The 22073-nt window shown below is 35.4% G+C and overlaps 5 protein-coding genes and 1 pseudogene across 6 annotated transcripts; all 6 read right to left on the reverse strand.

Moving 5' to 3' along the window:
• Positions 1–349: 349 nt before the first annotated feature.
• Positions 350–5121, reverse strand: LOC129314519 (G-type lectin S-receptor-like serine/threonine-protein kinase At4g27290). The gene is made up of 7 exons (XM_054957969.1): positions 2392–5121; positions 2174–2296; positions 1852–2009; positions 1543–1753; positions 1212–1452; positions 979–1129; positions 350–901 (listed from the first exon to the last, which is right to left on the reverse strand). The coding sequence occupies exons 1-7, from the start codon at positions 3749–3751 to the stop codon at positions 596–598; spliced, it is 2550 nt and encodes an 849-aa protein (XP_054813944.1). The 5' UTR covers positions 3752–5121; the 3' UTR covers positions 350–595.
• A 153-nt stretch (positions 5122–5274) lies between these two features.
• Positions 5275–5979, reverse strand: LOC129314529 (calcium-binding protein KRP1-like). Its single transcript, XM_054957990.1, has one exon. The coding sequence runs from the start codon at positions 5807–5809 to the stop codon at positions 5453–5455; it is 357 nt and encodes a 118-aa protein (XP_054813965.1). The 5' UTR covers positions 5810–5979; the 3' UTR covers positions 5275–5452.
• A 2092-nt stretch (positions 5980–8071) lies between these two features.
• Positions 8072–11681, reverse strand: LOC129313286 (S-locus-specific glycoprotein S13-like). Its single transcript, XM_054956246.1, has 2 exons — positions 11674–11681; positions 8072–8858 (listed from the first exon to the last, which is right to left on the reverse strand). The coding sequence occupies exons 1-2, from the start codon at positions 11679–11681 to the stop codon at positions 8072–8074; spliced, it is 795 nt and encodes a 264-aa protein (XP_054812221.1).
• Positions 11682–12451: 770 nt separating this feature from the next.
• LOC129314525 (G-type lectin S-receptor-like serine/threonine-protein kinase SD1-1) lies at positions 12452–15126 on the reverse strand (annotated as a pseudogene).
• On the reverse strand, positions 15026–17110 carry LOC129314526 (G-type lectin S-receptor-like serine/threonine-protein kinase At4g27290). Of its 2 annotated transcripts, none has more exons than XM_054957987.1 (2): positions 15471–17110; positions 15026–15207 (listed from the first exon to the last, which is right to left on the reverse strand). In XM_054957987.1, the coding sequence occupies exons 1-2, from the start codon at positions 16218–16220 to the stop codon at positions 15175–15177; spliced, it is 783 nt and encodes a 260-aa protein (XP_054813962.1). In that variant the 5' UTR covers positions 16221–17110; the 3' UTR covers positions 15026–15174. The 2 variants fall into 2 exon arrangements, with proteins under 2 accessions (XP_054813962.1, XP_054813963.1); XM_054957988.1 differs by having other exon boundaries at positions 15189–15366.
• A 233-nt stretch (positions 17111–17343) lies between these two features.
• On the reverse strand, positions 17344–20125 carry LOC129314528 (50S ribosomal protein L19, chloroplastic-like). Its single transcript, XM_054957989.1, has 5 exons — positions 19958–20125; positions 18166–18399; positions 17996–18082; positions 17764–17897; positions 17344–17664 (listed from the first exon to the last, which is right to left on the reverse strand). Exons 1-5 carry the CDS (start codon positions 20084–20086, stop codon positions 17559–17561), a joined length of 690 nt encoding a protein of 229 aa, XP_054813964.1. The 5' UTR covers positions 20087–20125; the 3' UTR covers positions 17344–17558.
• Between the last annotated feature and the right edge of the window lie 1948 nt (positions 20126–22073).

Below are 22073 nucleotides of genomic sequence, written 5' to 3' on the forward strand. Positions count from 1 at the left end.
AACAACTACCCCCACTCACTGCAATTGAAGTCCCAGCTGCCTGACGGCTGCCAGATTGCGTTATTCATAAATATTGCAAAAGCAGCAGATAACCCACTGAATCATAAAGTTGACTACTCACTCACAAAGAGACCTAACCTTTTTTTTCGGAGTTTTTTTTTTTTTTTTGGCGGGGGGGGGGGTGTGGTGTGGGTGGGACCAGCCTCCTCCCAACTAACTTTCCTCCAATATGGTCTAAAACTTGGTAATAATTGATGGAACTTGACACAAAGAGAATCAAATTTTACAGTGCAAGGTTAAGGCTTCAGCAGTCATTAGTTGAAGAACATTACCACGTGCCAGAAGAAAATTCTAACTCCAGGTCAAAAACATTTTCATTACCATGTCGTGTAAAAGGAAAATCAAATGCCATGCACAGGTAGCATTTCTTTTGTTGAGGTATGGACAATAAAAACTCACAGCAGCTCAAAATGGTAAGCAACAAGCTGGGTTGAAATCAAACACTTGATTTAAGAGAGTTCAAGTCTGTAATCAGAATCATCAGAATACAACTGATCCACTTGCAGTGAAAGAACAAAGAAGTAAAAATCTTTCACTATCTGGCCTCTAACTGGGTAATAGATATTCCATTGGTGGAACAAGTCAAATGATCGCCAGATGAGGAACTTCCTTTAACTGAGGTTTTCTCCATTAGGAAACCAGGCTCTTTAGGTTGAGGTAAAGCAATCTCACTGCTCAACATCACTACAACCGATGCCATGTCTGGCCTATCATCAGGATGGTGTTGCACACAAAGAAGGCCAGTATTGATGCACCGCAATGCTTCTGATTCAACAACAAAGTCCATCAAGCATGCATCAATCAATTCCAGTGGAATGTCCTCCTTCCACAACCTCCATGCCTGCAAAAATCCAGAACATCCATCAACTGCCACTTCAATTTAGAGATAAAAATAAAGTTGGATTATTTGCTACTCACATGCCCCACAAGATTAATATTCTTGCTTGGCAAAGACAGCCCTCTGATTTTCATTCCACTTACTATCTCCAATACTAATATGCCAAAGCTGAACACATCGGATTTGACGGAAAATAACCCATCAAAGGCATATTCAGGTGCCATATACCCACTAAAAAGAGTCACAAATGAGTTAATTCCATCTTTAATAATGTGTAGAAATGCAAGCCAAAATAAAACTAAAAGATACTCACTATGTACCAACCACTCTCCTTGTGTTTCCCTCGACTTGATCTCCTCCAAAGATTCTTGCCATGCCAAAATCAGAAATTTTTGGATTCAACTCATTGTCCAATAATACATTACTGGCTTTAAGGTCTCTATGGATAATCCTCAATCTAGAATCTTGATGAAGATAAAGAAGCCCCCGAGCTATTCCAAGTATAATGTTATAGCGCTTAGGCCAATCTAGCAATTTACTTTGAGTAGTAGAACCTGAGTTTCAAAGTTACATTATTCATTATCCAACGTGAAGTTACAGAAATGAATGAATCTTCAAACAAACAGTTTGGCATGGACACTAACCAAAAATAAATGAATCTAAACTCTTGTTGGACATGTATTCATAGATGAGCATCTTCTCCTCTCCTTGAATGCAACAACCAAGAACCTTAACAAGGTTACGGTGCTGAAGTTTGGCACACAAAACAACTTCATTCTTAAATTCTTCCAATCCTTGTCCAGATCTTTGTGAAAGCCGCTTGACGGCAATCTCTTGTCCATTTGCCACTACACCCTAGAAGTTTATATTTTAAATATATTGTCAATCTGTGATAAGCCAGAAGCATAGCACTCGTTGTTTTGCTCTTATTTAACATGAATGTTGCAGTTTACCTTATATACAGGCCCAAAACCACCTTCCCCAAGCTTATTGTTAGTTGAGAAGTCATTAGTAGCACAGGCTATTACAGACAAGTCATAGAAAGGAAGTTCCATATCTTCTTCTGGGCCTTCATCATTATTTTCTGTTGGCAAGGTTTTCTCTATTTCCACTGGAGTAAAGTAGATGAAATTAGTAACATGAATAAGGAATTTGTTTAATCTTTTGACCAAATAGTTACACGCTACTTAATCTTATTCAGTTCAAACTTAACCTTCAAAAAGAAAAAGGGAAAAAATTGAAAAGGAAAAGGAATTCGCACCATAGAATGCTTACCTTCAGACCGTCTTCGGTTCTTGTAAGTGTAAAATAAAGTGAGAAACATCACAAGAGCCAAGAAACTGGCAACTGGTAATATAATCACCTTTATCTTCTTTCCATCTGCGTCTTCACGGTCAGCTTCACACATGATCAAACTAACAGTAAATGCACAGAAAAATGAAGTAGTTAAGCTGTCAAAAGATAATCAGCATATGATGGATAAAAGGTCATACCTATTTCAGGAGCAGCCAACCGAATATATAGATCTTGCCCAGCAGCTGAAATCTGTCTTATATCATTTAGATCACCAAACCAGATGATGCAGCCACTACCCCCTCTGCTGATATCTGAGTTAGCATAAGCAGTACAGGAACAATTTTCCAAGCACTTGGCTTTGCACTCCTCAAGTGTCATACTTCCATCAACCCAAGACTGTGAGGCATCTGGCAATTTGAGTGCACTGAATTTAAGAAAATTATCTCTGTTCTTTACCTTGCATCTCCATGGTTCACTGCGGATACATCCTTGAGTCCAATCCATTGCATCCCAGTTCTGGGATGATTTTGGCTTGAATCCTTGCAAGCACTGGCATACTGGTGACTCACCCATGACGCAATTTCCAAATGGACCGCATAGATTATACCGATCACAATCATCTCTTGGCACAGAAGCAAAAAGCCTCCAACTTTTAGCTTCATCAATCCACGTGAGACGCTGACGTACATATATTGTTTGATTCATAACAATTCTTGAAATTACTGAATCATCCCTCAAGTTGTACATGTAATAGACCTCATCCTTATTGGATACAAATTTGAAATCAAAAACCAGATTGTTCCTCAACTCAGGAGCTCCACTAAATCGAAGACCATTCCAAGGACCACTCCGGAAATACTTTGTTTGGCCCTTCCATAAAACTCCCTCAGGGTTATTATGATTTACAAGCTCCCATATGAAGTCTCCAGGAGAAGGGTCGTCTGAGCTCTTCCATCCTATTATTCGTCGATTAAGACCAGTTCTCAAGTCCCATCCAAACTTCATTCCTGGCAAAAGTGTATCAGAAGGATAGTCAAAGCTCTGCCACAAGTAGTTTTGAGGATTCTGGTCTTTCTTATCTTTTAATACCAAGTTTCCAGAGCCTAAAAGTTGGACAATTGGACTCAAGGCCTTTGTTCTTGAATTTGCCAACCAAACAACAGTATGATTCTGGCCGAGAATCACGATGTGTCCCTCTGTGTTTATGCTCAACATGCTAGAGTTGTCTTTGATTGGTTTGTCACGGTTGGCAACCCAAACAACAGTTCTAACTGGGATGTTTTTGTACCAAATTCCAAGATATCGATTTCTGGAACTACCTGGGCTAAAGAAACCTAGTTCAAAGCTTCCATCTCTCGAAACCAAGGTCCTACCATCAGGAAGTGACTGAAATTGGGTAAGAGTGTCAGTTGCATAAGAAAATCGGCTATAGAACATGAACAGATTTGTAAGAGCAAGCAGATAAGGAAGAATGGCCATTGCTAAAATGAAATGGGTTTCACAAGTTAAAGATACATATCCTTGACGTTGCCACAGTAATAAGGAAACCAGAAGCATGTAGATTTACATGATTGCATGAGGACAAATCAAAAGGTCATGTGATAGGGAAGCTTTTGTTTACAAGCATTGACTTCGTAATTGGCGGTCAAGTTTAGCTCATACATTTAAGAGGAATTATCAAGGGGTGAATAAGATGGTTGGAACTTGGAATGCATTGTCCAAAATGTAAATATGAATTTTCTTCATTATTGTCATCTATGAAAAAATAGTTTCAACTTCGTATTTCTACAGATATTAATGAATGAATGCGCTAAGATCAGCTAAAGACACGTCCTGGCCTTCTTTCTGACATTCAATTTAATTGTTCACTATCAAGCAGTCCTTTGCTTCCCTATTAAAGGGAAACCAACTTTTCAACTCTAAATAGAACAGGTATTTTATTCTTTAAGAAATAATCTTATGACATTGAACCATTTCTATTACACACCTCGATTTTACTTCAATTGAAGCCAGATCATTTATGAGCAGAAAATTTCTCAGCGGTAAATCAGTAATGCTGGAAATCAAGTCGAGAGTTTTCACGGGAAAAGTCTGTATTCTACTGCTTTTCCTAGAGTGCTTAGAGTAAAATAGTCCAGAAACAGAAGGGTTGCCAGCAAGATACATACACCACTTAAAAAGTTTTCCTTTGTTCTTATTTTCAACTTGATTGAGCTTTTCTTGGCCAATCATTCGGAACCAAAATTGCAGTCGGTCTAATCCGGACAAAATAACTACTGGTTCACATTAAAGGGTTTAAGCCTTGAGGCTTGTTCATCTTAATCATCAAATCAATATTCAAAACTGATCAGATAAAGAAAATTGATTAAGAATTTTTGAACTCCTAATTTACACTTGAAGGTTAAGCAACGCAAAAATATTTGGCAGAAAATAATAATCCAATAGATCAGATGATATACATAAGAATGTCAAAGTTGCTTCCGTTTCTTTCTCATCATTTTTATCACAAGTATATGGAAAATGTGCCCCAACAGGACAAATTCAAAAATCAGCATTAATAAAAAAAATCAGAAATAATCTTTGCGTTCTCGTTGTAGAATTTCCTCTAACCACTCCGTAAGTTCAGGGCTCAATCTGAATGTTCAGGCCTTCTTTGTGACATTCAAAAATATGATTATTCTGAGACATAATCCTATGACATTGAGCCATTTCTACCACACATCGATTTTAATCAAATTGACACCAGATCATATATGGACAGAAAATTTTTCAAATGTCATGCTGTAAGTCAAAATTTTCACGGGAAATGTCTGTTTTCCTACTACATTTCCTAATGTTTAGAGTAAAAATTTTAATCCAGGAACAGAGGGGCCACCAGAGAGGGGCACACGCCAACTCTCTTGAGTTTTCCTATGCTGTTCTTTTCTACCTGATTGAGCTTTTCTTGTCCGATAATTGTGAACCAATCGCAGTTAGGCTAATCCCGACTGAATAATTATGGGTTCAGATTAAAAGGTTTTAAGCCTTAAGCTTGACCCAGTAGCACATCTTGATCATCAATCAACATTCAGAATCAAAAGTGATCAAATAAAGAAAACTCAAAAAAGAATTTTGAATTCCAAATTTACATAAGAATGTCATTCGAGTTACTTTCCATTTCCTTTCTTTCATTTTTTTTTTTCCTCACAAGTATAGGAAATTTGCCAAACATGACAAATTCAACAATCACATAACCAAAAATAATAATTAAAAAAATAATCAGCAGTAATCTTTAAGTTCTTGCTGCAGGACTTCCTCTAACCACAATTTAGACCCCTCCATAAGTTCAGGGCTCAATCTGAACATCAGGACGCAGAATTCCAACTGACTTAGAGCCCCATCGCCATCAAAATCGCCTTCCCGCAACATAGAGTAAAGATCCTCATCGCTCAAGCCATGTAGCCCCAGCAAAGCAGAATTCCTCTTGAGGCTCTCGAAAGTGATAACCCCTTTTTCAGAGTCCTTCAAAAGATTGAACCCATTGCAAAGCTCGTCAATCAAGCCATCCCCACCCAGCTTTCCGGCCATGATTGGCAGAGAATCTTGGAATTGAGCTTGAGGGTTTTGCGCAGCCATTGCAGAAGAATCAAAGCGAGAGAGAATAAATCAAATACAATACTAGAGAGAGGATGGACAGATGAATGACGATGGAAACGAAGGAATGTATATAAAGAGGAAGAAGGAGGGGAATTGAGTTTTCCAAGAAGGAGTGGGAGACAAAGAAGACAGCTAAGCTACAGGTCATGAAGAAGGAAGGTCGGTCGTGCCATGGCCTTCCTTCGCAGAAGGCCCCGAAGGGTAAGATGGTCCATTCAATGAAATGAGGAAACAGCGTCGTGGGGATGTTTACGTGTCTCATTGGAAGCTTCTAGTACAAACTTTTTCTGCTCGCTTTCGTTCTTCTCTTCACGTTTTTACGTGGGGACCGCAATTGACTAGTTCAGTGTTGACCAATTCTCATACGTGTGACACTGTGTAGTAAATAAATGGAAAGCTTAACTAATTAAAGTTGAAGGTAGTGGTTAGCTGGTGATTTAGACCAAGTAATTGGGCCGAAAAGGTCTAACCTCAACTAGTGAGTGTTACTATGAGTGTCTTGCGAGAAAAACACACTTCATCTTCTTCGTGACTGCTCTTTTGCTAAGAAAATACAGTCTTATTTTATTAACCCATTATTATTGCCTAACTTACAGGTCTGGCCTAATTGGAACCCACAGCGTAACCCAAGCAAATCAAAATTCCAACGGTGGGCATGGAAGGAAATCTTCTCTCAATTATGTTGGCCTAGTCGATACAGGAAGATCTTTCAAAATGTACAATCATCACCACGAGGCTGTATTCATCAAGTTCTCCTAAGAATTAGAGAGGACATTGCCGAGGGTCATCTACAAAGTCACTTATCTGCTGGCTCACAAAGGGATGAAGCAAGATGGTCTCCTCCTCCTCCAGAGTATATAGGGGTTGATTTTCGATGCATCAGTGAATGCGGAAAAACAAGCTGCATGTGGTGGGGTTCTCCGCAGCTCTAATGGGGAATGGATTCTGGGATTTCAGAGGAAATTAAATTCATTCAGTTCCTATCGTAGCTGCAGAACTTTGGGCCATCAAATCCGGTTTGGAAGTCTGTAAAAGATTAGGTTTGTCTAAAATTCAAATCTTTTCATATTCTTTGCATGCCTTGAATTTAATTTTCAGAAATGGAGGGAATGATCATCGCCTAAGCTCAGAACTTGAAGAGATTAGAGAGCTGATCTTTAGTGATTGGGTGGTGGAGTTTCATCACACGTTTAGAGATTGCATTCATCGTGAAGACTCTTTGGCCAACCAGGCTCACAGTTCAGATCAGGATTTTTCTTTGATTAGGAATGTCCTGTGGGGTGTTTTCACTTTTACGCAGAGGTGTTAAATAGGTCTTTTAATCTTTTATGATGTAGTTTTGTAATAGGATTAAGGTGTAATTTTATTCCTATATAAACTATTTGTGGGAAAATAATATTATCTCTAAACTATTCAACACAGTAATATAATCCTTAAACGAATTAAATTAAAGCTTTGTTGTTCCAGCCGTCTAAAGTCCAAAAAAGTCCGTTACAAAGTAAGTGGCCTTCATTGCACAAGACCAATGCTATCGTGCAATTTAAGGAGAGAAATGGAAATAAATTGGGGACCAAAACAGCATAATGAATAGAAGAACGCCATTATCTAAGACCACTTCAAATTAGAATCTTATGTTGTTATCATGCACAATTGGTTTCCTTGATGCCTTTAACACGCACAGCTCTTTTCCCTTACCCCTCCCACCTTCGCATCGATACAAGTGAAAACTTGTAGTAAACTGAACAGATACGTGGAAGGGGAAAAAGAAAACGACATGCAGTGAACAAAACAATGAAAGTACCTAGCTCTGTGGCAGGAACTCGTACATAGAGGTCTTGTCTCCCTCAGGAAATCGTCTCATGTCCAATAGTTGATCAAACCATATCAAGCAGCCACTTCCTTCATCTCGAATATCCACATTTGAATATGCCGTACAAGAACAGTTTTGCAGACATAATCTCTGACTCTGACATTCCTCAAGGACCATGGTCTTGCTATACCATGAAGAAGAAGTGTCTAGCAACTTGATGCCTGTATGCTTTTTAAATCCATGACCACCATCACAGCCCAAAGATACCCTTCTAGTGCAGCCACTGCTCCAATCAGACATATTCCATTCCTTAAAATTCTTGGGTTCAGACCCTCTCAAACATTCACAAAAGGGATTGTTGCTGATGCTGCAGATAGAATATGCACCACACAAGGCATAATCGTCACACTTATCTGGGAGTCCAGAGTGCATTATCTGCCAGCTGCTTGTTTAATTGCCCAACCAAAACGCTGACAAATCCCTGATGGGGTCACTGTATATCTATGGAAAATGGAATTATTTGTCAGCTCATATTTGTAACTTACCTCTATTTCATTCGACACAAACTCATCAGTTGGTAAGGGATCCACATTATGACTTGGAAACCCTGTGCAGTAGAAGCCATTCCATGACCCAGCTCTAACCTTCGCCTCGGAACCTTTCAATACAATGGCCTGTGGATACCCTTTACCGTCTATTTTGATAATATAATCTCCCCCACCTGGATCATCTGAGCTTTTCCATGACGACAGAAATTTGTCCAAACCCCTTTGTTGACTCCACCCAAGCTTCATTCCTGGCATTAATGTGTCACAAGGGTGGTCAAAACTCTGCCATGAGAGTTGATCCAAGTTACCGTTGCTACCACTCCCACGTCCATTTTTCACCACGATATTTCCCGAATCCAAGAGTTGGGCAAAAGGGTTATATGCCCTGCTTGATGAATAATTGGAGGACCACACAGCGTTGTCTGTGGCATCAAGAAGGAGAAGAACTCCATGATCATTCAATCGTGAAATACCCTTTCCACTATCGTTGTTGATGGGTGCGTCTCGGTTGGCTACCCAGAAGGCTGTCGAAGGAGATTTTTTGCACCATATGATATTTGGAGACCCAAGGCTGAAGAATCCAAGTTCAAAAAACCCACTTGCGGAAGCTAAAGTCTCGCCATCTCTAATGAAGTTTCTTGGTGTAATACTGTCTTGTAAAGCAAGTGTCCTTGTAAGGCATATATAGCATCAAGGAATAAAGATACAGAACTCTGAAACTCTCCGTTGTTTTGCTTATCAAGCATCACAGACCAGTCAGGCCCCCCACCACCCCCCCCCCCAAAAAAAAAAAAGGCTTGGGAGACCAGACTAAAGAGTAAGGTATCTTAATTTTAAGTTTTCAACTACTAGTAATAACTAGGAAGCTTGGGTGGAGTCTTGGGAAAACAATGGAGGGAAATGATAACATCAGGAATGAATAATTCTGAAGCAGAAGGAGGCAACACAAGCAAGTCTGGTGAGAAGGAAGGATGGATGAATAAAAAGCGAAAACGAAGTGAGTAGGGAAAGAAGCGAGCGGGACTGGTGACATGAAGCAATCAAAATCGATTTTGCATGAGGTTTTTTTTTTTTTTTTATAACAAAATCAACTGGTTTAATTCGGTTTAAATTTTTCTTTTGAAAACTTCAATCAAACGAAACGAAACTTTAGTATATTTATTTCATACATTTTCATAATTTTTTTAAGTTTTCTCTCTTCTTTAAGTTTAATAATTTATAAATCACTAATAAAAATATATTACAATTAACTAAATGTTACTTATTATCGTTTTTAATATTTTTTTTAAATTTATAATAATTATTTTAAAGAAAATATATTAATTTATAATATTTAAATGTGCTAATTAACTGTTAAAAATATTATTTTGCAATTTAATGAAAATAGCAATTAAAAGTTTAAAATTATTAGTTAATATATATATATATATATATTGATTCTGAACAACATCTCACAATAAAAATTTAAAATTAAATTGAACTAAATTGGTTAAAAACAAAATTAAATCAATTAAAGAAAAAAGCCTAAATATGTTTTAAGCTTCAGTGAATTGATTGGTTTCATTCGATTGGTCTTTCTAAACCTGTGAACACCCTCATACAAAATAAGACATGCAAGAGCAGCCGACTAGTTTAAGCGGTTGACTTAATTGATATCATAGGATGATGACACGTGTTTACATGCATTGGATGCTTGTCTCTCCTGAACGGACCAGACTCAAAAGAAAGTAACAGTACCATGTGGCAACCCTGAAGAAAACATGAGTAATGGAATGAATTTCCCCAGTTCCGTCTTTTGACTTTTGACCAAGCAGGAAGTTCACCGCCACGTTTGCGAAGAAATGCACTATTTATTGTAACTTTTTTTTGAGTTTACATTCTACCCTCCATTTTTATATATAAAATATTTTTTATTAAATTACACAGATTAATAAAAATTAATCATCTAATAAAAAGTACAGTAACATTTTAATTTAAATTTTAATTATTATAAATAAAAGATAAATATTTTATAAAATAAATTAATAAGAGTACTTGTCCTTTTCTCTTTTCAATTTAATAAAAAAATAATGGTTCATTTATTAAAATATATACTAATAATTTTTTATATTTAAAAAAAATTAAAAGATTTTTTATATGCAGAGACTGAGAGAGTATATGTCATGATTAACTAGCATGACGAATGAATTAGATAGAGGGATAGGATAATTGCAGAGGTCCATACAAAAAATTAAAATAATTATAACTTTATATATTCTCGTGTGTATGTGTATATATAGAAGTATATACACACACCATAAAAAAAATATAAAAGTTGGCAAAAAATGATAAATATAAAAAATAAAAGTGTTAAAGGACAAATTTGCTGTAGAAATTTTTCATCTGGTGTGACTAATATTTTTAATTTTTGATTGATTTAATGTTATGACCGAGAATAGGAAATCCTAATAACGGTGCCTTTCCGCCCACTTTCAACATTCTCTATTTCACTTTACATGAAATGAGTTTTCTAAGAATGTCCACGAATTGTATATACAAACATCAATTAAAATGAGCCACACTTTTTAGATTTCAATCTGATATTCAATTTTCAAATATATGTCTTGGACTAAAGATACTGAATTTAACCATTTACATTTATTCAAATGCAAAGTTTAAAAAACACAGAACCTATTTATGGGTGACTGAAAATGGAGGACCTATAAGAATATTAATGCAAAATCAAAACCTATTTATAGCTTAAACTTCAAAATTTACAATTAAAATTTTTACTTTTATAAGTTGAAGGTTCTAAATGTACATTAATGTTCTAACAAAATTTTTAGTTGATATTATATCTGACTTTAAAATACATTTCATTCGTCATATTGTGAAAAACTAAACTTTTAAACTAAATGTTGAAATTTTAATAATGAGGTTTGAATTAATAAAAGGAGTATGTTCTTTACAATGTGACGAATTAAAATTCAAATGCTAAAAGAATTGTTTATATCTAGTATCTGATTATGCTTTGAATATAATTGTTTTCAATAAAAGAATAACTACATGCAATTTACAAAAAAGTGTTGGGTCTTTTTTGGAACAGTAATTATGTTTAATTATTGTCAAATAACAATCAGCTCACTTAATACAAGAACCATTGGTTCTACCATTTCCTAAACAACATACAAAATGACACTACTACAGTATTAATCTCAGATATATTATCTATATCTAATTACACAATTCTTAAACATAGATAATGTGTTTTTTTTTTAATTCCATATAATGCAAAGTAACTCAATATATATTATTTGTACAACCTGTCACAATTGTTCAGACACGACTAATGGAACGTAACTCGCCGGCCAAATCATGAGTCAAATCCAGTAACTTCGGCCGACCGGCCAAGGTTGAAGTAACCTGGGATTAAGAAAAGTTGAGATTAACCAAAACCTTTTTCCATAATATGAATCTATTATTATAGTTCACTTCAAGAAAATTACCTTACCATCTATTAGGCCTTTATCTTAATTTCAATCAAAGTGAATAGAATGATGAACATTGAATATAACAGTAAACTTTTCGGTGCATGTGATTAGTTAGATGATAAGAATGAATTTGAAGTGACAAAAAAAAAAAAGGTAAAAAAATCCTAACAATATGGCAACATTGTTTGAAGCCACATTATGCCAAAAAAATTTCACGAAAATCAAATGCTTGAAGGTAGATTTGTACCTTAATTTCTCTATAACATTTGAATATCCATGCCCCATATATAATATAAAAAATATTAAATAGACAATTAAAAATTATTAAAGTTTTAAAATTTAGGATAAATTCAAATTATCGTTTCCAACATAAAACAAAAAATATTGACATGAATGTAAAAGGTTTAGAAGTAAATTTTAATGGCTTATATTCTAAGTAACAGTGAGTGTTGCTCATTTTAACTTGGAGAATAGTCGTTGGTAAAAAAAGAAAAACTGAAGAATAGTTATGTATATTTTTATAATAAAAGAAAAATATGTAAATAACATATCACTCCAAAAATAATAATAATAAGAGCAATTTGTTTTTGATATGCTTTTAATAAAATCCATGTCAACAAAAACACAAAGCTTTCCAAAATTGCGATATATCTCCACATTCCTTAAAGCCAATGTTCTTCTCAAATAGGAAGATGCAAATGAAAAGCCCATAATGAAAGGGACCGACCCCTATATACAGCTCAATTTTTTTAACCATGTGAATGTACAGCTGCAAAAATGTACACTTGATCACTTATTACATTTAAACTTGAAATAATCGATCTTAAAAAATCATTATGTTCTATAATATTTTCTTAAAAAATCATACAACAGGTATTTCAACAAGTGGTGAGATCACTGAAACTGGATGTTATTGCTACAGCCATCTATGAATCATCTTCCCTCTAGCATGGTTTGAGAAATTTCATTTTGTGAAAACTGTATGAATGTTTGGTACAAAGTTGGATCAAGAGGAAAATCACTTGCAGTGTAAAAACCAGGAACTTTTGGCTGTGGCAACAATTTCTCACCATTTAACATTAGAACTACAGCTGACATATCTGGCCTATCCTCAGCTCTCTGTTGCACACATAGCAGTCCTACCTGGATAGATCTCATTACTTCAGATTCAATGCAACTTTCCTTTAAACATCATCCATGAGTTCCATTGGTCTTCCTTCAATCCACAATTTCCATGCCTAACATCAGAGTGATACCAAAAATAAATAAATAAATAAACTTCTATGCCGGGAAAAATTCAAGTGCTCGTAATATGTCAAATGTTTGTGCAATGAGCCAATGAGCCAATACAAACACGAGTGTTTCAGGTGGTGGGGCCTATTCACATTAATTTGGGGGAGTTCTTATTGAAGCCTAACACAACCAGCTGGTGCAAAGAATCGTACAGTGATCAAAATAATGAGCAGGAAACTTTCTGCTTTGACTACTAAGCTACTGAGAAATCATTAGAAGTCTGAGATATCAGCGATTCAGTAGGCTATACAAAATGTAAATGAATGCTGAACGAACATGGGCGATTCAGGTGCTGAGATCCATTCATTCACTCATTTTGATGAGTTCCTGTTTAATCCTTTCATAGCCAACTATCTGAAAAAGTTCTTTTAATTAGGTAGTATGCTTACATGTCCAAGAAGATTAAGGTAGTCCTCTGGGTTTGAAAATCCTCTATTCTTCTTCCCACTAACAATCTCTAACACTATTACACCAAAGCTGAAGACATCGGATTTCATTGAAAATTGTCCATGTACAGTATACTCAGGAGGCATGTATCCACTGAAAGTATATAATTTGTGATTTCAAATAAGTGGAAAACTGAAGTCCCAAAGGAAGTGATAAATATGTAGGAGACAAAACAACTTACTATGTTCCAACAACTTTGTTGGTGTTGGCCTCAACTTGATCATCCCAAAATGTGCGAGCCAAGCCAAAATTTGATATCTTTGGATTCATATAAGTATCTAGTAGAATATTGCTTGTTTTAAGGTCTCTATGAATAATTCTCAATTGAGAATCTATATGAAGATAAACAAGTCCTCGAGCAATGCCATGAATAATATGCCAATGCTTAAGCCAATCCAGTAAGTTGCTTCGAGTTTCATCTGGACATTAAAAACATGTTAGAATGCTAGTTGCAGTCTCAACAACTTGGGAATTTGGCAAAGGCTCAGAGTTTCAAACCAAAAATAAAGTGGTCCAAGCTCTTGTTTGGCATATATTCATAAATCAACAACTTTTCTTCTCCTTCAATGCTGCAACCAAGAAGCTTCACAAGATTACGGTGCTGAAGTTTTGCTATCAACACAACTTCATTTTTCAACTCCTCCAACCCTTGACCAGATTTCGTTGACAGCCTTTTCACAGCTAACTCTTGCCCATCTAGTGTACCCTGAAAATGATAATTAAGAGTTCTTGTTACTCTTAAAGAGATAACAGAAAATCATTGTTTTGATATGGTTATAGTACCTTGTATACTGGCCCAAAGCCACCTTCTCCCAATTTGTTAATGGTGGAGAAATTATCAGTAGCCTTAGCAATGACTGACAGGTTATATGTTGGAATATCCATGATTTCCATCCCTAGATTATTGTTGTTGAACGTGACAATATCCAGAATTTCAGAACCGTGACAAAATATATATATTCATGTTAAAAGAAAAGCATGATAAAATTTACCTGACTTTCGAAGTTTCCTTTTCCTTGCAATTAAAATCAATCCAAAAATCATGAAACTCGTTAAAAATATTGTACAGCCAACTACAATTACCACTATCTCCTTCTCGCCCATGCTCCGATGGCCTTGGTTCCCAAAATGATCTGACAATGTGAGGGATCATCAACCTTGAGTAAAACATCTCAATTAAAGGCAACTACTACCAAGTTGTGACTAGCTTCAAAGGTGGTAAAAATTTTACATTTAGAGAGTAGTAGTTTCTCTAATTTATGAAGAGAAATGGAAATAAATTAGAAGAACAAAACAGCATAACGAATAGAAAAACAATGACACAAGACCACTTCAAATTAGAATCTGATGTTGTTAACATGCAAATTGGTTTTCTTGGAACCTTTAACACGCTCCTCCCTTTTCCCTCACCCCTCCCACCTTCGTATTGATACAACATACAAGTGAAAACTTGTAGTTAACCAAACAGATACCTGGAAGGGGAAGAAGAAAACGATATGCAGTGAACAAAACAATGAAAGTACCTAGCTCTGAAGCAGGAATTCGTACGTAGAGGTCTTGTCCCCCTTCAGGAAATTGTCTCATGTCCAATAGTTGATCAACCCTATTAAGCAGCCACTTCCTTCACCTCGAATATCCAAATTTGAATATGCTGTACAAGAACAGTTTTGCAGACATAATCTCTGACATTCTTCAAGGCCTACGGTCTTGTTATGCCATGAGGAAGAAGTGTCTGGCAACTTGATGCCGGTATACTTTCTAAATCCATCACCACCATCACAGTCCAAAGGCACCCTTCGAGTGCAGCCACTGTTCCAATCAGACACATTCAATTCCTTAAAATTCTTGGGTTCATACCCCCTCAAGCATTGGCAAACAGGATTGTTGCTGATGGTGCAGATAGAATAGGAACCACACAAGGCATAATTTGCGCACTGGTCAGGGGGTCCAGAGGCCATTACCTGCCAGCTGCTTGTTTTAATTACCCAATCAAAACGCTGCCCAATCCCTGATGAGGTCACTGTATATCTAGAGAAAATGGAATTATTTATCAGCTCAAATTTGTAATATACCTCTGTTTCATTCAACACAAACTCATAAGTTATTGCGGGATCCACATTATGATTTGGAAACCCTGTGAAGGAGAAGCCATTCCACGACCCAACTCTAACCTTCACCTCGGAACCTTTCAGTTCAACGCATTGCGGATACCCTTTACGGTCTATTTTGATTACATAATCTCCCCGACCTGGATCATCTGAGCTTTTCCATGACGTCAGAAATCTGTCCAACCCCGTTTGTTGACTCCACCCAAGCTTCATTCCTGGCATTAAGATGTCACAAGGGTGGTCAAAACTCTGCCATAAGAATCGGTCCAAGTTACCATTGCTACCGCTCCCACGTCCATTTTTCACGACGAGATTTCCCGAATCCAAGAGTTGGGCAAAAGGGTTATATGCCCTGATTGATGAATTATTCGAAAACCACACCGTATTGTTTGTGGCATCGAGAAGGAGAAGAACTCCTTCGTCATTTAATTGTAAAACACCCTTTCCCCTATTGTTGTTGAGAGGTGTGTCTCGGTTGGCAACCCAGAAGACTGTAGAAGGAGATTTCTTGTACCATATTCCTAAGTATCGGGCATTTGGAGACCCAGGGCCGAAGAATCCGAGTTCGAAAAACCCACTTGCAGAAACTAAAGTCTCGCCATCTCTAATCAAGTTTCTTGGTGTGATACTGTCTTGTGAAGCGAGACTCCTCGTAAAGCATACCAGCAAGGAATGAAGACACAGAACTCTGAAACTCTCCATTGTTTTGCTCATCAAGCATCACAGACCAGTCAGGCCAAAAACAAAGCTTCAAAGACCAGACTTGTGGAGTCAGGCATTCTAGTTAAGTCAAGAGTAATGGTATTATTTAACCCAAAAGAAAACTGAAGTAATGGCATGAATGTCCCCCGGTTCCGTGTTTTGACCAAGCGTGGAAGTTCGCCGCCACGCCACGTTTGCGCAGAAATGTATTTATTGCAACTTTTTTTGAGTCCAAATTATTAACTCAATATAACGAATGAATTAGACAGAGGAATAGGATAAAATAGCGGAGGTCCATGCAAAAAAATAACAATAATCGTAACTTTATATACAGAAATTTATACGCACAATAAAAGATAGTGATAAAATATAAAAAATTAAATTAAATTGCACATTTAGTTTTATTTTTTATATTATTTGTTTAAAGTATACATATATGAAAGACACACACGAAACCAAGTTCAAGGGACAAAATCTGAGTTCGTGCGATAAACAAATTTTCAGAAGAACAATTCAAATGCTTGACCTTGTAATTCATCCCCACATACAAGACAGCTCACAATTTAATCATCCATACTCTATCTTTTAATTTAACTCGACAATCATTAAAATGCTTTCAATATTATAATATAATAAAGAGTCCTATAACTAATTCCCACGTTCCATCACAACCGGGACTCATTCACTCCATATCAGATAAGAAACCTTGATTAAAAAGACCAGCTTCGGGAAGTTCAAAAGCTCCATCCCCTTTGTTCACGCCGCCACCATGCATTTTATAAAATGAAGGCCCCTAGCTTCGAACTCTTATCAGATGCAGATGGAATGTGTGCCAAGTATTTTAACATATGTAACGTGGAGTTACATAAAAATAGAACGTGGCGGGTGAGTCCGAGTGTGCGCTCCAACCTATCGGTGACAACGATAGGATTTTACTTACAATCTAAGCTTTTGAAACAATGAAAAACCGGAGAGCTTTTTATTCACCCCAACATTCTCAATGTTCTTAGTAACAATTTGCAGTTAATCAACAATTACAATCAAGCCCAAGCAGATGCATTTTTATCATAATATTAGCAAAAGTAAAGATAATCCTTACAACTTGGGGGAAGATCTTTACACTCGTTGAGAAAACTTTTGAAATAAGATATTCTCATATGAATGCATCTCAATACAATTTCTGACATGTTGCCTCCCCAAAACATCTGCCAGCTCAGAGGATATGCATGAAAACTATATATTGTGAAATCACGTCAATAAGGAAACAGATGCAGGCGCTTGCATCCACAGGCAGATACGGAGTACAAATAAATTTTGAATCATCAAAAATTTCTACCAGGACGAACTTGGTTATTGCCTTTTAAGTGCATCCATCTTCTCCCTAAGGTAGTAGAGTTTGGCCCTTCGCACTCTCTTCTTCTCAAGCACCTTTATCTCCTTTATGTTCGGCGAATACCTATTGCACAAAGATTAATCAAAACCAAATGCGACTTTACCAGTACAACATAGCTCATCTGCAGGCAAATCCATCAAAAACTGAGAAGTTAGAGCTCACAGTGGGAAGAGAGACTCAATTCCGACTCCAGCCACTAGCCTCCTAATTCTAAATGTAGTATTAAGACCAGCATTTCGCCTTGCAATGACAATGCCTTTTATGATTGAAATACGGCGCTTGTTCTCAGGAACTTCCTGTTGTCTCAGTTTATAAGGAAAATATCCAGTAAATATTTTGAACAGTACCCGGATATAGCAATAATATTTTACATCTTCGAAACAAAATCCCATACCACTTTGAGTTGCACAATGTAGCCTGGTTGTATATCTGGTATCTCTCTCAGTGCTCTGACTTCACCTACTGCTTCCTTATCTATAATCTACAACGGCAAGATATCAGCAACTCTTACAGTGATAAAAATAAAATGCACCAACTTAAAAGGAAGAAAGAGTAGTCATGTGCCTGCATAATGTGCTTAGCAGTTTTATCTAATCTCTTAAATTTAATGCGAGGAGGCACTTCAGAGACAGGAGTGGAACTATCTTCAGAAGAGTCAACAGAGTTTATCTGGGTTGACATAAATCTGGAAGGGAAACAGGGTGCAAGTGCAGCAGCTTGGTGAGACAAACTCAATCTAGAATCTCCAAGTATTGACGCTAAGCCATTTTTGGATTCAAGTCTTGAGAGTGCAGCAGTCTGGGGAAATAATCTTAGTCAGCTGAGGATTGGAAGGCAGAAGATATCCATTGATCAGGGTCTAAAATCCAAAGCCCACTATTTCAAAATACCTGACCATTAATATTACTAATATTGCACTCAAAAGGTCTCAAATTTCTTATGTCACATTTAATTTAGTCACTCAATCAAGCATACGTAACATGAACAAAACAACAAAGCTTGTATATGTATTGTTAAAAAGAAACTTCATCAGAAATAGAAACAGGTGCGCATTGCTGGAAGATGATAAACCTTCAAACCAAAAGCAAACAAAGAAAAACTATAAAGTAAGCAAAGGCCATGCACAACTAATTAGTGTAGAAGAGGCACAATTGCTTTGAACATCAAAAATTGGGGTTCGCTTTAAAAAATAAATAAATAAATAAAGCCTCACACCAAGCACAAAAAAAGGAAGACGTAACATAATCTTGATGTCAAACCAGTCAATTAAGAATAACACTGTAGTTCAGGACCAGATTATCTGCTGCTCTTCAAGAGCAGTTCAATGTGCTACTATTATCTTTATAGCCCTTGGGTGCATCCAATGGAAACATTTCAGCCATGTCCTTTCATATATAAAAATACTCAGTCTAAGTAAAACTTCTTGGACAAAACAGTTAAGTAAAGCTAATCTATATATCAGCCTTAATACCCACTCACAATTCACATAACCCAGAACATTACCAAGTAAAGCTAAAGAACTATATATCAGCTTCAAGACCAATTCACAGTTCATATAATCCAGAACATTAAAATGTAACTATCATACAACTGTTCATGGCTCCATTCAAAAACAGAGCTTCTCATGTTTATGTTTATCAGTATATCAGATTATTCTTATCATACACAGCCAGATATATCCCTTCGGTAAGCTCAGAAGAAATAGCATCCCTACATGCCTTCATTGTTGCAGTTATGTCCTCCCTATACTTAATGAGAGTGATAATCATTTTCACCAGTTAAACAGAACCCACCAACAAGGCGTGAAAAACAAAGGAATCGCCGGAGACTGGTGGCAGCACTGATTAAAAAGAGTTTAAAGAAGGTAAAACAGGAACAGTTTTCGATGAATGAAGGGAGCAATATTCGGCTGAACTGGATGCGTAAGAAGCATATAATGGCCATAAGCTACGGATATCAATAGCCAGGGGGTGGAGGGAGGAGGGGACTGGCAGGGCCATGCAGCAATTTTTTTTTTCCCCTTAGCATTACATAGGTGTTATAGATGTCCATCACCCCAAGATTTATGAAAAATTGGTGATAAATGCTCTTTAATCTGGGTGCGCCCCTCAAACTTAAATCCTGAACCCGCCCCTGTCAATAGCATTTCCCGATTGCATCAAAGAAGAAAGAGCAAAGCAACAAGTCTAACCATGCATATCCGAGACACTAAAATATTTAATTATTAAGTAAAATATCATTCCAGAGCAGTATAAAAATGACAATATCGCGGCTTTCTCGGCATTTTACATAGCAGTAGCACCATCAGATCGCAATGAATCGCAGAACATTCTTTCGGAATGAAATGGAAACTTACATTGGAAAAGGAATTGCCAGAATAAACATCTGAGGAAGATAATCGAGCATTCGAGGTCGTAACTTGAGACACCAATGAATATCGGCCAAGGGATGATCGGAACGATGATAGGAGCCGGCGGGAAGCCATCACGGAGTTAAGGTTATTTCGTCAGAGTGTGCGCGAAGATGAGAAAGGGAGGGGTTAGGGTTTAGAAGGTGCTCACGTGCGCCGCATGTGAGTCCAGGCCTTCCATTTTCCAGTTCGGTAATTGGAAAATCTCTGGAGGTAATTACTCCCTCCGTTTTTTATTTGCGGAATCACTGTTAGTTTTCTTCATATTTTGTTCGTATTTTATTATTAATTTTTATTTTTTTTTTTAATTTTTTTGATATCTATATTTTTATATTTTTATTATTTTAGGTCCCTAACAATGACCAAAAATATTAAAAAAAAATATAAAAACTAATATTAAAATACAGATAAAGTAGAGAGATTTAAAGTTATATTTTTTTTATTTTTTTATATAAGTAAAATCACATTTTTAATAGACATTTATTATAAATTTTTTATATTATTCCTAATAATTTCATCATTTACAATTATAAAAAAATTAATAAATACTTAATTAACATAATTAATAAAGGGTATTATAGTCCAATTCTTTTATTTTCAGACATAATTAATATAGTTAATCTATTTTTTTAAATTGTGTGATATAATTTTTGTCTCCTGCAAAAAAAATTGGAGGGAGTAATATAAAAGAAGGACTATAATATTCTAAAATTGAACTATAGTCTCTTAGTACCCATCTGAAATTAAGTTTTTAAGAAAAAATGGCATTATCCTAAAATTTTAAAAAATAAAAAAATTGCATGTTAAAGTCCAAATATATAGTTAACTTTAAATGAGTTATTGTTAAATTTTGAATAAATACTTATTAATGAAATACTAATACTTATACAATTAAACACATCCCATTAGTTTTTTTCTATTTTGTTAATGTCTAAATATGTTATTGTTTAACACAAATGAATTTATTGTCAAAATTTAAATGACTTATTATTTATATAGGGTGAATACTTGTTTCATTAAACTTGTATTCATTTTTTCATCTTGTTAAAGCATGAATGTATTATTTTTAATTACAAATGAAATATTGTCAAAACTTGAATGGTTTATTATTTACGCAATGCAATTTCAAAATTTTATGATCCTTCTTAAATATAAATTATCTCAGGGATCCTCATGAGATTTTCCTTTATAACTTATCCATTCTTTAAAAACTTTTGGATAAGTAAAATAATTATTGCAATACTTTTTCCACTAAAAAATTAGTATAAATTGTATTATTCTTTTATATTTAAGATGCACATTTTTTTTCACTTCAAAAATATAACACTATATATAATTTTGTTGTGAGATATAAAAAATATATTCTATTAACAATGGAGGCTAATCTTTTTCAAGTATTTGAATATAAAAGGCGATCCTTCTAATCACGTTGGGACATGTACAAAGACATGACTCAAGCAACCATTAGAATGATAGATTACTCTTGTGAGACAAAGTATGATCTATACTATAGTTATATGTATTTTGACTCACTGAAAAAAATGTATTTTGAATTTAATATAAATTATTTATTATTTATGTGATATAATGATTATGAATATTCAAACTCTGATAAGTAATGAATAGCATGAAACTTGTTTTAAAAAAAAAATTGCTTTTTTATAAATTTAGAATACATAATTAATTATACTTTTCAAAATTCAAGAGAAAAAAAATTAAGGCAAAGATATTATTTTGCAAAATAAATAGTATCACAATTGAATTCTAAAAAAATATTATTTTAGGTCTGGTTTTTAGTATAAACCAAAATTTTATTATTTATATAACAAAAATTATGATATCCAAAAGGCAGTACGTAAATGAAATTAGACGTGCATGTGATTTGTTGGGAGAGGTACCATTTACTTCCGTATTCTAAAAAATTTGCCGTCACCCAACCAAAAGAAAATTAGACAAAAGAAGTACATCGTGTACGAAATTTATATTTCATTAACTAGCTACCGTTTCATCTCTTTTTAATTAATTCTCTCTAAATACACTAATTAAGTTTTGAAGAGAAGAT

Source organism: Prosopis cineraria, unplaced genomic scaffold, assembly GCF_029017545.1.
Source record: "Prosopis cineraria cultivar Desert tree isolate PC_DT_omini unplaced genomic scaffold, ASM2901754v1 PC6, whole genome shotgun sequence".
In the NCBI taxonomy this organism is placed as follows: Eukaryota; Viridiplantae; Streptophyta; class Magnoliopsida; order Fabales; family Fabaceae; genus Prosopis; species Prosopis cineraria.